Source organism: Notolabrus celidotus, chromosome 15 (genome assembly GCF_009762535.1).
Source record: "Notolabrus celidotus isolate fNotCel1 chromosome 15, fNotCel1.pri, whole genome shotgun sequence".
In the NCBI taxonomy this organism is placed as follows: Eukaryota; Metazoa; Chordata; class Actinopteri; order Labriformes; family Labridae; genus Notolabrus; species Notolabrus celidotus.
In genome coordinates, this window is record NC_048286.1 from 3,545,566 (window position 1) to 3,563,052 (window position 17,487).

General features: G+C 41.9%; 1 protein-coding gene across 2 annotated transcripts in view; it reads left to right on the plus strand.

The window, feature by feature from the left end:
- The window catches only part of cadm3 (cell adhesion molecule 3), a 156,013-nt gene that overhangs the window by 80,273 nt on the left and 58,253 nt on the right, over positions 1-17,487 (plus strand). For both annotated transcript variants that reach the window (XM_034702996.1, XM_034702997.1), the window contains exon 4: positions 11,586-11,738. In XM_034702996.1, coding sequence (XP_034558887.1) covers positions 11,586-11,738 — 153 coding nt within the window. The remainder of the gene's footprint in view (positions 1-11,585; positions 11,739-17,487) is intronic.

The following is a 17,487-nucleotide window of genomic DNA, read 5'->3' on the forward strand; positions in this document are numbered from 1 at the left end:
GCTTCATTGCATCTCTTTTTAGTTGATTTGCACCTTTTTTGGTCGTTTAAAGTTGTAGTATAATAGTTTGTGCCTTTGTTGTTTGTTCAAAATGTCTGAAGTTTTCTAAACACTCGCCTCTTGTACAATTGATGATGGACCACTCCCGGAGCTGTGGTCTTAAAACATTAACAAAGAGAGAAAGAGAGAAAAGAGAATCACACTCTGACAAACAAACTCAAATCAAAGCACTTCAGGACATCAGGAGACATCAGGAAGACGGCTGGAAATATTTCCCACTTCATTTTGCATTAGTCTGATCCGCTGAGTTAAAATATGAGCGGTGAAGTTAATGTGATGCAATGCAGGGAAGCAGGAGCAGCTGAAAGCATTGCCCTGATAGTGGCTGCCATTATGATAATTGCTTCCTTGCCTTCTTTTTACTATAAAGGTGAGGAAAGATGAGAAAATAGGCTGCTTTCCAGCATTATATGTTTCTACTCTGCTGAGCTATTTTTCTAATCCCTTTGCATCAGTCTGGGTACCCAGCATGAGCTGAGTCTTCTCTAGGTAATCGAGCTCTAAGGGTGTGTAGTCGGTCAGTGTTATTTGCCAGAAATCCCAACTGGACACTTTTAGATGATGTAAATACACGCAGGATTTCATTGGTGTGTTGCTTAAAGCTGATACACTGTAGGGAGCATTTCTCTCTCAAGTTTTGACTGGAACGAATGCCTTCTTGCTTCAATTTGCACAACCTTGGGCAAAGTTTGGGTTATCCTGTTTGCATCCTTCCAATGATTTGGCATAAATTTGTGCTCCCACTTGTGAATGAATCTGTTTTTAATTCTGTGTGAAGATAGGGCAAGAGAGACAAGTGGCTTGAGAGGGAGGAAAGTGGATGAAACAGACAGAGGTGTGTGTTTATCAAGCGTTTCATAGTTGGCGCAATGATCCGGGATCAATTGGCGCTCTCAGATCAGTGGGGACGGTATGATCAAGGGAGGCCCGCGGTCACTGAACCCAGATCAGCTGTCGGAAAGGACGGATAATTAGGGAGCTGGAGTGAATATTCACAAGCAGATGGGAGGATGGTGGCGACATGTGTGGGTAAGAGAGAGAGAAGGAGGGAGAGAGGCAGTCAGTGTGGATGTGAGTTTCAGCTAAATGCTCAAAATCAGAGAGAGAGAGAGAAAGAGAAGAAGAAAGAGAGGTACAGCACAGTTGATTGAAAGAAAAACAGACACAGGGGAGAGCAGGAGGGGAAGGTAAAATGCAGATTCAGGTTGAGCCAGAGATGGAGATGAAGAGAGGCAGAAGACGGGAGGGAAATTGAGAGCGAAATATGAAAATATTGGTCTGTAACTGATGTTCTTTCTGCTCCTGCAACACAGGTCTTCTCCCCTATCGTGCCAATAACGCACATTTGAATTTGAGAGAGTTTTGGGGCAGAGTGGAAACCTGGTTGGAAAGGCACAAGGAGGCAGGAGGCAAATGAAAAAGGAATATATGTATGTGTGCTCGGTGTGTGTTGCAAGCGAATTCCCATCTTCCTGAATGTTTGAAGTTGAAAGAGCATGAGAGAGATGGAGGGAGGGAGGAGGAGGAGGAGGAGGAGGATGTGGTGGAGGTGGAGGAAGAAGACGAGTAGGCGAAAATAGCTGCTGTGACCAGATCAACAGTTGGACCTTTGGGGAGTATTGAATCTCGAGTTTGAGCTGCAGACAAGAACCACTGTCTGGCCAAACACACACACACACACACACGCACACACGCACACACGCACACACACACACACACACACACACACACACACACACACACAAACACAAGAAGAGGCAGACATAGCAGACACAAACAAGAATGTGCAAGAAAGGTTTGTTCGCTGATAAGCAGATCTTGTACTCGGTATGTAATCAACACACATAAACGCTCCGTCTTCTCCCCTCAAAGCCCTCCAGACAGCACTTAGAAACCCTCAACCTCTTTTACATACAGGATTTGCAAAGTGGAAGAAGATGCCGTCTGCAGACTTATTTCTGCTCTTTGTAAATTCCCTTTTTAATTAAATCCTCAATATTTCTAAACACAGAAACACAGGGGTCTCCTTGATAATCTAACAACACTATAGTGCTGCCGGAGACCACTCACACCCCGGTGCTACATCTGCCGGAGCAGCATGCATCTCTGAAGCATGAAATGCACTCGTGGATGTATATAATTGCCTTTAGTTATTACGATACGGCACAAAATTGATATTAAATGATGCATTTCATTTGTTATTCGCCTCGCAAACGTGACCAAAGACTTGTTTTCTGTCGTCTGTTTATCACGATTGAGGTTTGTGAAGCAGGACGATGAATGCAGACTTCTTTGATACTCATCGTTCACAATGTTTAGATTTTGAATAACAACCATAAGTCCAAAAAGTTTGGATGTTGAAAATGTTGATAAAGAAAGAAATTGATGATCTCCAAATTGTAAATAGTGCAAAGACATCATATCAAACACTACAGAGTCATGTCTGTTTTTAGTGCAGTGACTTCCTCTACAGAGTCATGTCTGTTTTTAATGCAGTGACTTCCACTACAGAGTCATGTCTGTTTTGAATGCAGTGACTTCCACTACAGAGTCTTGTCTGTTTGTAATGCAGTGACTCTCACTACAGAGTCATGTCTGTTTTTAATGCAGTGACTTCCACTACAGAGTCATGTCTGTTTTTAATGCAGTGACTTCCACTACAGTCAGGTCTGTTTTTAGTGCAGTGACTTCCACTACAGAGTCATGTCTGTTTTTAGTGCAGTGACTTCCACTACAGAGTCATGTCTGTTTTTAATGCAGTGACTTCCACTACAGTCAGGTCTGTTTTTAGTGCAGTGACTTCCACTACAGAGTCATGTCTGTTTTTAATGCAGTGACTTCCACTACAGTCAGGTCTGTTTTTAGTGCAGTGACTTCCACTACAGAGTCATGTCTGTTTTTAGTGCAGTGATTTCCACTACAGAGTCATGTCTGTTTTTAATGCAGTGACTTCCACTACAGAGTCATGTCTGTTTTTAATGCAGTGACTTCCACTACAGAGTCATGTCTGTTTTTAATGCAGTGACTTCCACTACAGAGTCATGTCTGTTTTTAATGCAGTGACTTCCACTGACTTCCACTACAGAGTCATGTCTGTTTTTAATGCAGTGACTTCCAACACAGAGTCATGTCTGTTTTTAATGCAGTGACTTCCAACACAGAGTCATGTCTGTTTTTACTGCAGTGACTTCCACTACAGAGTCATGTCTGTTTTTAATGCAGTGACTTCCACTACAGAGGCATGTCTGTTTTTAATGCAGTGACTTCCACTATACGGTCATGTCTGTTTTTAATGCAGTGACTTCCACTACAGAGTCATGTCTGTTTTTAATGCAGTGATTTCCACTACAGAGTCATGTCTGTTTTTGATGCAGTGACTTCCACTACAGAGTCATGTCTGTTTTTAATGCAGTGGCTTCCACTACAGAGTCATGTCTGTTTTTAATGCAGTGACTTCCACTACTGAGGCATGTCTGTTTTTAATGCAGTGACTTCCACTACAGAGTCATGTCTGTTTTGAATGCAGTGACTTCCACTACAGAGTCATGTCTGTTTTTAATGCAGTGACTTCCACTACAGAGTCATGTCTGTTTTTAATGCAGTGACTTCCACTACAGTGTCATGTCTGTTTTTAATGCAGTGACTTCCGCTACAGAGTCATGTCTGTTTTTAATGCAGTGGCTTCCACTACAGAGTCATGTCTGTTTTTAATGCAGTGACTTCCACTACAGAGTCATGTCTGTTTTTAATGCAGTGACTTCCACTACAGAGTCATGTCTGTTTTTAATGCAGTGATTTCCACTACAGAGTCATGTCTGTTTTTGATGCAGTGACTTCCACTACAGAGTCATGTCTGTTTTTAATGCAGTGGCTTCCACTACAGAGTCATGTCTGTTTTTACTGCAGTGACTTCCACTACAGAGTCATGTCTGTTTTTAATGCAGTGACTTCCACTACAGAGTCATGTCTGTTTTTCATGCAGTGACTTCCACTACAGAGGCATGTCTGTTTTTAATGCAGTGACTTCCACTATACGGTCATGTCTGTTTTTAATGCAGTGACTTCCACTACAGAGTCATGTCTGTTTTTAATGCAGTGATTTCCACTACAGAGTCATGTCTGTTTTTGATGCAGTGACTTCCACTACAGAGTCATGTCTGTTTTTAATGCAGTGGCTTCCACTACAGAGTCATGTCTGTTTTTAATGCAGTGACTTCCACTACTGAGGCATGTCTGTTTTTAATGCAGTGACTTCCACTACAGAGTCATGTCTGTTTTGAATGCAGTGACTTCCACTACAGAGTCATGTCTGTTTTTAATGCAGTGACTTCCACTACAGAGTCATGTCTGTTTTTAATGCAGTGACTTCCACTACAGTGTCATGTCTGTTTTTAATGCAGTGACTTCCGCTACAGAGTCATGTCTGTTTTTAATGCAGTGGCTTCCACTACAGAGTCATGTCTGTTTTAATGCAGTGACTTCCACTACAGAGTCATGTCTGTTTTAATGCAGTGACTTCCACTACAGAGTCATGTCTGTTTTTAATGCAGTGATTTCCACTACAGAGTCATGTCTGTTTTTGATGCAGTGACTTCCACTACAGAGTCATGTCTGTTTTTAATGCAGTGGCTTCCACTACAGAGTCATGTCTGTTTTTACTGCAGTGACTTCCACTACAGAGTCATGTCTGTTTTTACTGCAGTGACTTCCACTACAGAGTCATGTCTGTTTTTACTGCAGTGACTTCCACTACAGAGTCATGTGGTTTTGGTCCCTTTTGTACAGAGATTCTCTGAATCTTTTAAATGATTTGCAAACCAACAAAAACTTTTAACACCGCATCAAATTTTGGGGAATTGTGGTTGTAAGATAATACAGTAAGTTGTGTTACAACAAGTGAAGTACACCTTCAGAGTTTCTGTTGAAATAATAACCTATACCTGAGTTGGATGTGTGTTTTCTGAATGCTTTCAAACTGAATATTCTCTGAATTATCTCCAAGCTACATCTGTGGGAGAATGTCAGCTCATAAGTAAGACACTGTGAAAAAACTGTCATTACTTCAACTTTATTTCTAAGAAATCCTGATATTTCTCCGTCTGGTTAGCAGATGGCTCTGAACACTGTGACACCCATGAACCTCAGATGACGTTGCCATGGAGAAGAGCACAGTCTGAAGCGCAAACCATGGCTGTAGCAGATACAAACGTCTTATTGTTACAAGCAGGAAGAAAACTCACTGCTTTAGTGCTGAATTCATACGAAACTGACCTCAAATCAAAAAGACTGTATGCTGTATCGCTTTTTTCTTATATGCAGAACTTTTGGCTTTGGCCTGCTGCTTACAACACTGCAAAACCTCAAATCTCAGTCTCATTAATCAGCAAAATATGTCATTACACTTAGCATGAGCCAAGCTGACCTGACAAGTCCACATATAAATCTTTTTTCAGTGTATTACGAGTCAAAAATAAAGACATGATTGTTTGTAATGAGCAACATTTTCTGAAAAAGCTTCTTGAAGATGTAATGCTTTTTTCAGGAAATGTTGCTCGCTGCATTGGCCGCCATTTGAAGTCGTTACAAACAATCACGTTTGTATTTTTGGCTTCTAATGGATTAAATTAAGATTTATATCAGGACTTGTCAGGTCAGGGTGATTTGACTTCAGTGTCATGAGATATTTGGATAGAAATTAGACAAATCCGCTTGTTTTAAGGCACAGGCTTGTCTTTTAAACTTTTTCTTTAAAGCTGGGGTTGGTAATCAGATTTAGATCCACTTTTTGTTATACTGGTTAAAATGATCTTTATGTCCTGATGGTAATCAATACATAATGTGTTCTTAAAAAAGAGGTAAAACAAGCCTCTATCTACAGCTGGAGTAAACCTGGGAAAACACCAACCAATCCCTGCCATCAGGAGCCAAATGATGAAACCAATCAAATCCAGTCCTGCCACTCTGCCCGCCTCCTGCAGAGCGTACATTTCATGTTTGTTTGTGTTTTTAACTTTCACTATGAGAATGTTTTGGTGTTTTCTTACCGCTGAGTGAGACATGAGTTGACGTAGTGCAAAACACAAACCATGTGCTGAGGACCGGTTTTGAATCAGTCACCATCATAAGGTCATGAATCAGTGGCACTCGTGCATGTGGGCGGGGGCGTCGTTTTGTAGGAGCTCCGAGGGGAGGTGGGGAGGGGTTAGACGGAGTCATGAGGAATGCTGTATTCAAATTCATGCTAGTTTTCCGTGACTACCAACCCTAGCTTTTATTTAAGCTCCAGTGAAGACTTTTTAACTCGTCATGAAACAAACTGAAATCAATATGATGCATATCACTGTTACAGAGAAAGATTTACAGCCTGAAACAGCAATATGGAGAGCAGAAAACTTAGCGTGACTAAAAACAGGTGTTCTGAAGAGACTGCACTGCCCTTGAGTGTCTCGGAGGATTACTGCAGAGCGATAACAAAAGTTCTCCTCAGACTCTTTCCAAACAGAGCAGGTCTAGACGGTACTCTATGTTCTATTATTAACAAAGACCCAACATCAAGACAGGATCAGATCCAGTCCCATCTTACAGACAGGACTCAGTCTGATCTCATCTTAATCCACCATGAGCAGAGCACTTTGCAGCATTTAGCAAGTTACAGTGGCAAGGACAAACTTCCTTTAACAGGCAGAAACCTCCAGCAGGACCAGACTCATGTTAGACACACATCTGCTCAGACTGAGTATGAGAGAGGGATAGAGCGAGATGAAGAGAGAGAGATGATAGTGGTGAGACAGATAGTAGTAGTTGTCTGGCACTTACAAGTCTGTAGTGCCCATGAGTGCATCAGCCACTGGTCAAGAGTTTGATGTCCATCAAGTCCTTGGAAGCTCTCCAAAAACCTGCCACCTGACCATAAACACACACTATCACACCTTTTCTATTAATCCATTTTATCTCAAGAAAGTCATTACATCCCCTCACTGCAGAAACAAACGCCAAACAGCAGAGTGTGACCTATTGGCAGACTATTTATGTTTCCCACACCACGTGTGAGGCACACGTACAATTTACAGGGGCCTGCCGATCGATACGACCCCCGTAAGTAGATATCATCGTTTTTTGAAAATCCATCACACCACTACTCCAGAGCAATATACTTTGTTTGTAATGAAGAAAAGAAAGAACAAAAAAAAAAAGAGGGAAAAAAGCCTGGAGTCAGAAAAGATTAGAAATGGGTGAGATGTGAGAGAGAGAGAGAAAGAAGGAGACGAACAAGAGTGAGAGAAAGAGGGGAGATCGAGGAGAGATGAGGGGAAGAGAATTAAGGAGACTGATAGTTGAGCGCAGGGTCCAGAGGGCATGGATAAGTGTGCGCGTGGGTGTGTGTTTGAGTGAGTGACCGTATGCCTCACACACTCTCACACACACACACACACACACCTACCCACACCCACACAGAGGGTAGCTCATGAAGACAAATGTAGTGACCTTGCTTAGTGATAAGGCATGAAGATAAAGTAGTGTTGGATAAAATAACCGAAAAATACCAGAGAAACAAGAGGTGTGTGTGCGTGTAGTGCGTGTAGTGCGTGTAGTGCGTGTAGTGCGTGTAGTGCGTGTGTGTGTCGTGTGTGTGTGTGTGTGTGTGTGTGTGTGTGTGTGTGTGTGTGTGTGTGTGTGTGTGTGTGTGTGTGTGTGTGTGTGTGTGTGTGTGTGTGAGAGAGGAAGCTATAGAGACAGACAGGTAAACAGACAGATGGGGAGATGAAGAAACAGAAAGAAAGACAAAGAGATGAGCAGACAAACAGACACAGATGTGGCTCAATACTGAGGACGGCAAATAAACAGCATGATACGAAACAGGCAGCAGCCGAAACGCACTGCAAAACTACACACACACACGCACGCACGCACACACACACGCAAACACACACTTGGCCCTCTTGATACTCTCCTTGTAAGACATTCAGTGTAATAAAAGGGAACTGATGACGTAAAAGTCTCCTTAGATCTTGTTTTGTTCTTTAAGTTCTGATCAAGCGGCAACCTCCGGTCTAAAAATATGAGTCCAATGTGGAAGTGTTAGAAGCTGCAGTTCATAGAGGATCCGCTTGAGGCTGGCTCCGGAAGTACCGGAAGTCACATACACATGAATGGGGAAAAGCTGATCTTTACAGCATTAATAAACATGTTTACAGCCTGGTACAAAAGATGAGTGTAGTCTGAATAGCTAATTTCTCGATGTCCTCTCACTGTGAGGGGGGTGAATTTTTTTCTAATTCGGTAATTTAGAAGATATAGAGATTACTAGTCTTCCAATGAGAGGCACAGCTGCCTGCAGGAACACTGCAGCTGTTGGCTAGGAGGCTCAAAGCCCGCCTCTTTACGTCACACTGGCTCGACAGAAGCAATATGGCCGCCGCCGCAGCCGATTGGTCTCAAAACAGCTCTTCAGAAACAGATGGGTGACGTCACGGATCCTACGTCCATATTTTTTACAGTCTATGGTTCTGATCTATTAGCGGAAAGGGGCATGGTCAGAACACTGTGACATCAAATGTGGGCAGGATCACATGTGCAAGAGGGCAACTGAAACCAAAGGAGTCTGTCGTTTACTCTGTAAAGAACCACATATCTGTGTTTAAAGAAGACCAGAAAAAGGATGCAATGTACATCTGCGTCCACAAGGGGGTGCCAAAATCCACACAACTGAAAAGCCCCTCACGGCAGCTTTAAACGCTGTGTAGGCAAGCTACAAAAACTTTCAAAAAGTTGCAACTCAAGATCCTTTAGCTTCATGTGTGAGCCCGAGATATTAGTACTCCTACTCAAAAGTGAACCTAAACAATGCGCAAACAACCGGCAAACACTAACAAGCTTGTGTTGTTGCCGGTTTTAACCCTCACTAACAATAAAAGTCAAGTTAGCTCAAGACTCCGACAGAATTAGCTTCCTGGTGTTGTTACCTAGCTTTGAAAATAGTTATAAAAACGGTGTTCTTCTTCAATATATTCCCTGTTACAAGAAGCACAATCATTAGAATATTGAAAAGGTAAAACAGCAACACAATAAATTACAGGTTACGCTATCAGATGAGTAAACTAACATGTTAGCTAGCCAGCTAGCAGCTACATAATTGACTTGCTCTGCTTTTTCAAGGTGTTGTGTTTGTTGTCAACAAAATCAAAAACAGAACTCAAACTAATCCAAAGTAGAATCAATTCAAAAAGGCAAATGAAACAAGCAAGAAATGTCCCTCTTTAGCGGTTCTTGGGCCAATATATTACCTATAATATATATATATACATTTTTAATAATTGTTACTTTTTAGGCTCTTGTTGCTTTATATTTTGCACTGTCTACTTTGCTACTGTGACACTTGAATTCCCCCGTTGTGGGACGAGTAAAGGACTATCTTATCTTATCTTATCTTATTATCAGCTCACTTAGAAAACAGCTTAAAAAACATTGTCAGAAGACTGTATTCTAAAGACTTCCTGTTCCCTGTTTAAGGAAGCACGATCATTGGATTTGAGGATGATTTAAAAAATAAAACCCAGTCACGAAAAATTGTGTTGCAGTTGATTTAGCTAGCGTGTTAGCCAGCCAGCTAGCAGCTACATTCTTGACTTTCTCTGTTTCTTAGTGTTGTCTCAGGGTGTTGTATTGTTGTCAACAAAACCCAAAACAGAACTCAAAGTAATCCAAAGTAGAATAAATTCAACATTATGAATGAAACAAGCAAGGAAAGTCTCTTTTTAGGCGGCTCTTGGGTCCATTTTGTTACAAACCTGCTTTCCTTTGCTATGCTACGACCATGATATCTTTCATTTGTGAAATAGCAGGCTCTCACAAACCTCACCTGGTGGCTGTGTTTACCTCTAGCAAGCCTGAGAAAACCAAAGATACGTCTGTTAGTGGAGCTGTGAGACTAAGAGATCAAAACAGTGCCATTCAATGCCTGAAAAGAAGTCTACAGTACGATCTACCTGACCTGATCACTGTAGTTTATTTTCTGCTCTCATTTAGTCCTGGTGTTAAGCCCCCTCTGCATGGTGGCTTCAGAGTACAAAGGTGAAAACCCTTTTGAGAGAGAGAGAGAGAGAGAGAGAGAGAGAGAGAGAGAGAGAGAGAGAGAGAGAGAGAGAGAGAGAGAGAGACGGATAGACATTTCGATAGACAGACAGATAGGAAGGTAGACAGACAGACATACAGCAATCACAGAGCACAAACACAGCAGAGGTCAACGCTATCACGGAAACGAGCGGTTATTTCGTAGCATTTCATCATCATCATCTATCTTGGTCGCTCGCTCTCTCTCTCCCTCTTTCATGGCTGGATTTCTCATTGATGACAAAGCCATTTATGTCTCTCTTATGTTCCCCCTCGCCTCCCTCCTCCTCCCCCTCCCATTCCTCACTGTCTCTCTTATGCTCCTTGCTATTTATGCATCCTCTGTTTTATTTTTCTCTCTCTCTCGCACTTCCTTTCGTCTCTCATTCTCATTTTGCGTCTGCTCTCTTTTTACTCCCCTCTTTGTCTCTCTCCTGCCTTGTTCGAGCTCACATCTCGGCTATTTTTTCCTCCTCTCTCACCTCGTCTTCATCACCCCTCCTCCTCCCTCTCTCTCTCTCTCTCTCTCTCCCTCTTACATCATTTTCTCTCTTAACACCTCTCCCCCTCCCTCCTCCTTCTCTTATCCATTTTACCTTTCTCTTTTCCCATGATTTAAATTCTGCACATCATCTTTCTTACTTTCCTTTTTACCTCTTACTCTGCCCTACCCATCTTTGCTCGTCTCCTTCCCTATATTACTCACTACACCCCCGTACACCTCATTTTCTCTCCATTGTTTCCCCCCCTACTTTTTCCAACTTGTGCCTCCTGAGTTCTCCCTTTTTTCTCTCCTTACATCTATTTCCCCTTTTTCAATCTTCCTGCTCTCTATCTTATCGTTTTTCTTCATCTCTCCTTCCAACGTGCTCTCTTTTTACGCTTTCCCTTCCCTCTCTTGGCTTCCTTCTCCCTCTCCCAATCTTTTCTGAATCTGTCTCCTTCACCTCTGCCACATTCCCTCTCTCCGTCCTTTCATCTCTTGAACCCTTATTCTACCGTCTCCCCTCCAATCTCTCATCCTCATCCTTGCTTCACCTGACTTTTCTTTATCCATCCTCCGTGTCCTTCTAACCCCTGTCCCTTCAATCTTTGCTCTGGCATCCTCTCATGTGTCCTTCGTCTTCTTTCATTCCTTCTCTCATGCTTACACGTTTACCTTTTTCTTTATTTGAATGAGAAACCTGCAGAATGAAAATAAAATTCAACTTTAAGACGCCTCCTGGGAAATAAAAAAAGACTTCCTTTGTAAGAAAAGCAAACAAACAATAAAATAAATAACTTAAAACACCTAATTTGAGAACACATACCTTATATAAATCTATATCTCACTGTGTAACTTAGAAAGCACATCAATCATACATGCATATTTGTCATTACTGATGTCCTTCTTCTTCTTCTTCCTCTTCCTCCAGCGCTGAGAGATAACCGCATCCAGCTGCACCGCTCCACATCCACCGAGCTCTCCATCACCATTGGAGATGTGCAGCTGTCCGATGAGGGCGAATACACCTGCTCCATCTTCACCATGCCGGTCCGCACCGCCCGAGCCACCGTCACCGTGCTAGGTGGGTCATACACACACACACACACACGTTCAAATACAGGACGTATGGGAAATATCTCACATTTGAACACTAAAAGATGCAACCCTTGAAATATACCTTTGGGAACTTTTCTGGCAGCCTGTATGCTCCTGAAAAAGTCTTCTTGCGTTCTATTTTTTAATTCTAGCGTTTCCCGACACAACCTTTCTGCATCCTCTTGTCCTTGAAGGAGGATCCCTCTCTGTGAGGCCCATCCCAAGGTTGCCTCAGATTTTTTTCCCTATGAAGAGTTCTCTAAAAATCTGTCTCTTCTCACTGAGGCTCGGCGGTGCAGATTGACATTCCTGCCTTCCTTGTGTTCATACTCAGACACGTCTCCTTTGAGACTGATTGACGGCTGTAAAAATCAGTTTGAGTGCAGTCTATCTTCATTTCTCCAAAAACCCGCAGGATTTGACAAATATAAATGGATGACTCGGAAGCTTCTGGCATCTTTTCTTACTCTCTCCTCTCTTGTTGTGTTGTTTGGGACAATTTTACAACAATATCTACTTTTATACTACCTGCCATCCTTAGACTGCACACAGAAAGTGTGGAAAAAGTGGCTGAAATTCACCTTGAAACACCGCTGTGGCATTGTGTCAGCCTGACCTACCCTGCAGAGTGGAGCCTCTCTGAGAGCAGAAGGAAGTTTGACCCTGTGGAAGTTTGTTGTAAGTGTCACATTCAGGAGAGGCTGCCTGTTGGCAGAAGGCAAAGTACTGGTCAGTTTCTCAGTTATATAAAGTTAGAGGGCTTACAAAGGACAGAGGTGAAAAAAATGACTGCAGTCAATGAAGCAAAGGCTGAGAGAGGCTGACTTTCAGTCTATAGGAAAGCTGCAAGACTCTGGATCCTCTCATATAGTACCCTTAGTGAAGCTTGATTAGGTCTTATTTTTAGATCCTGTAACTGTGTTTAGTTAAAGTTGTTCTTGTACATTTTTATCTTTCTATGTGCAAGGCATTGAGACATAATACAATGTAATGAAATGAAATAAAAGACAGTATGATTTATGGTACTTTACGACACAATAGGATACGAAACGATAAGACCCGACATGACAGACGTGATACAATACGATATATTGTAATGACGAGCAATGTAATGAAATGTAATTAAATACAGTATGATTTATGATACAATAAAACACCATACTACACGACATGGTCCTACACGATACGATACGAGACAATCGAGCACAACACAATATGACGACACGACACAGCAATATCTGATACGATACCATGCAATATGACACATGACACGATATGACAGTCTGTCAGGACACGATGTCATGCGATATAATACGAAATTTTCCTGTACGTCATGACACAATATGTCCCCATGTGATACGATATGATACAACATGACACACCACGACATGATATGACATGACACGACAAGATCTGATATGATATGATGCGGTACAAGACACCATGACACAATAAAACATGACACAACACGACACGATACGACACAACATGACACGTTATGACCCGTTATGACATGATACGGCGCGATACAAGACAACATGACACAATAAAACATGACACAACACGACGCGATACGACACAACATGACACGTTATGACCCGTTATGACATGATACGGCGCGATACAAGACAACATGACACAATAAAACATGACACAACACGACGCGATACGACACAACATGACACGTTATGACACGATACAGCGCGATACAAGACAACATGACACGATACAACGCGTTACGACACAACATGACACAATATGACATGTAATGACATGATACAGCACAATACGGTACAACACGAGTTTACAAGATCCGATACAATACAATGCGAGACCACATGACACTGTACGATGGGATGTGATACAATATGATTAACTAGTTATGTTACGTTATTACACGATACAACACCACACGAAACACAAGACAGGACAAGGTCCGATACAATGCGACACAACACGAAAGGATTTGGTACGACACAACATGATACGATATGACAAGGTATGACACGATACAACACGACACGACACGACATGAAATGATGCGATACAACACAACAGGACACGATACGACAAGGTATGACACGAAACAACGCGACACAACATGACACGATACGACAAGGTATGACACGATACAACACGACACAACATGACACGATACGACAAGGTATGACACGATACAACAAGACACGACATGATATGATGCGATACGACATAACATGACACGATACGACAAGGTATGACACGAAACAACACAATACAACATGACACGATACGACAAGGTATGACACGAAACAACCCGACATGATATGATGTGATACGACACAACATGACACAATACGACAAGGTATGACATGATACAACACGACACGACATATGATATGATGCGATACGACACAACATGACACAATACGACAAGGTATGACACGAAACAACACGACACAACATGACACGATACGACAAGGTATGACACGAAACAACCCGACATGATATGATGTGATACGACACAACATGACACAATACGACAAGGTATGACACGAAACAACACGACACAACATGACACGATACGACAAGGTATGACACGAAACAACACGACACAACATGACACGATACGACAAGGTATGACACGAAACAACACGACACAACATGACACGATACGACAAGGTATGACACGAAACAACCCGACATGATATGATGTGATACGACACAACATGACACGATACGACAAGGTATGACACGAAACAACACGACACAACATGACACGATACGACAAGGTATGACACGAAACAACACGACACAACATGACACGATACGACAATGTATGACACGAAACAACCCGACATGATATGATGCGATACGACACAATATGACACGATACGACGAAGTATGACACGAAATGACACGACACAACATGATATGATGTGATACGACACAACATGACACGATACGACAAGGTATGACAGGTAACAACACGAAACAACATGACACGATACGACAAGGTATGACACGAAACAACACGACACAACATGACACGATACGACAATGTATGACACGAACCAACCCGACATGATATGATGCGATACGACACAACATGACACAATACGACAAGGTATGACACGAAACAACACGACACAACATGACACGATACGACAATGTATGACACGAACCAACCCGACATGATATGATGCGATACGACACAACATGACACAATACGACAAGGTATGACACGAAACAACACGAAACGACATATGATATGATGCGATACGACACAACATGACACGATACGACAAGGTATGACACGAAACGACACGACGTGACATGACACGACACAACACGATATGATGTGATATGACACAACATGGCACGATATGACACGTTACGACACAACAATACCTGGCACGACATTATGCGATACGACTCAACTCGACATGACATGACAAGTTATGACACGATACAACACGACACGATAAAAGATGACACGACAAAACCCATACAATACGATACGATACATCAGGACATGATAGGACATGATATGATACAATACGACAGGATACAGTTCAACCACAAATTCACTCTATTGACATAGAGTGGTCTAGACCTCCTATGTTTCTAAAAGCGTCTTGAGATAATGTTTGTTGTGATTTGGCGCTATACAAATTAAGATTGATTGATTGATTGATTGATTGATTGATTGATTGATTGATTCAATAGATATGGTACGATATTTATTGTAATTACATGCAATGTCATAAAACTGGATTTGATTTGATACGCTGATATGTCATGATACAATACAGTAAAGTAAAATTTAATGTCCCTCTAGCTACATTTGTCTTTGATGCTTTATGCATTCAGATACCTTCATAGTAACACATACACCAACAGATAAATGTGTCACAGACCTCTCTTGGTATTTCTATTATAACGGAGACTTGCATGACCTTTAAGTGTAACATCAGATAACATCCACCTTTGGTTTGTTCTCTGTGGAAAAACTTTTAATGGTTAAGACAGCAGCACATGTCGGAGGTTGGAGTTGGTAAAATGATCTATAATGAAAATAATAAAACAAAATGTTGATTCTTCTCTTCTTTATGAATAATCTTTGAGCAGAAAAATAAGAATAATAAAAAAAATAACTTTTATAGTCACTTTTAAGGGACATGTTTTAAGAATAGGCCTTTTTGCTGAGTCATTGATTAGCTAGTGTAGAAATAAAATACAAATTCCTTTCTTGTAGCATAATGTTATGAGTCCCTGGCCTCCACAGCCGTGACACCTTCATCCAGTCTGATCCAGATCTTTGCTTATTGAATTAACCTTTACGTAAGGTTACGACCTCGTATAACTCTTGTGTGGAGCTAAACCTGCTCCGCTCATCTTCTTTGAGATGGATGTTATCACCAACGTGTGTGACACTCCCTTGCAGCCTGCCATAAATTGCGGTCAGCACTGAGCGTGCCTGTTTATTGATTGGGTATCGGGCTAATCGGCTCTGGGCTGCCACAAACCGTCTTTCAAGTATTGATTTTTATTAGTCGAGTTGTTATTGTTCCCTCATGTTGGTTTATTCTGGCTGCGTCTCGTGGTTTCACTTGAAGATGAGAACAAAGCAATGTGCTTGGCACTACTGTAATGCACCAACTAATGGCAGCACAACCACAATAGAGACTTACTGTATACACAGGAGAGACAGCTGGTCGGTGCTCCTGGGGGGTTGCGGTGGGCACATTACGGCCAACATTTCAGGCCCCTGGTGCCACTTTTAAATTGCTGTGTAATGGAAGTGAGTCGTTCTTTGTGCTGATCATGACAAACTCACATCCATTTATGCAACAAACAGGCTTCATTTGTTCGTACTTGTAATCTTATTTGTGATATTTAGTAGTTTTTTTAATCAGTTTGTTCGTGTTCTCTCAGCTTTGCTAATTCAATTCAACATCATTTGCCAAAAAACTGTTGGATGCAAACCGAGCTGCGCAGCATTTCTGCCTAATTTCCTCTGAAAATGCACTTAGCAGAAACAAGAGATGCTGGATTTTTGAAACCCAGGGTGGGGCAGGGTGGGCCGAGTTTATGACGGCTCATCATTGACTCACAGTCAACAGGGTGGTCACCCAAATTTGAGGTTTGTCAGTCAACAGCTGTGGCAGCATCCTTGAATAAACCGTTTAGTTGATATTTATTCAAATGTTCTGGCAGCGCTGCAAGGTGTGCTGAAAAGAATTCAATGTAGTCACGGTGGACAACAGCCTGAGCAAAGCACCTGCAATGTTAATGTGATGCTTGTGTGTGAGGGGGAAGGGGGACGTGTGTGTTGGAGGCGGGTCTACGTTAGCTCTAAATCAAGATCAGAATCACTCCTCCAGTTTTCAACCAGTAAATTGTGATTCTTTTTTTTTTTTAAGCGCTGTAATTGACAGCTGTGACACTGTATTCTGCGTTCGATAAATATTTCATGACCCCCCAGAGGGAGCCCAGGCATTAAAAATGTATGGTAAAATGTCTAAAATGCACAGGCCCCTATGGGGAAATCAGCCAAAGATATCCAGTTTTGGCACAGCGGTGTTCATGCGTGTGTTTTATTCCTGTTTTGACATGAGCAGCGTTTTGATGGACACACACACAAACACACACGGGCGTATAACTGCTGAGTGTGGTCAGTTTGAGAAGCCTGTGTGTCTGTTGAGCTAAAATGTGTGCCATGCCTCCGTGCTCTAAGCAGAGAATAATTTATA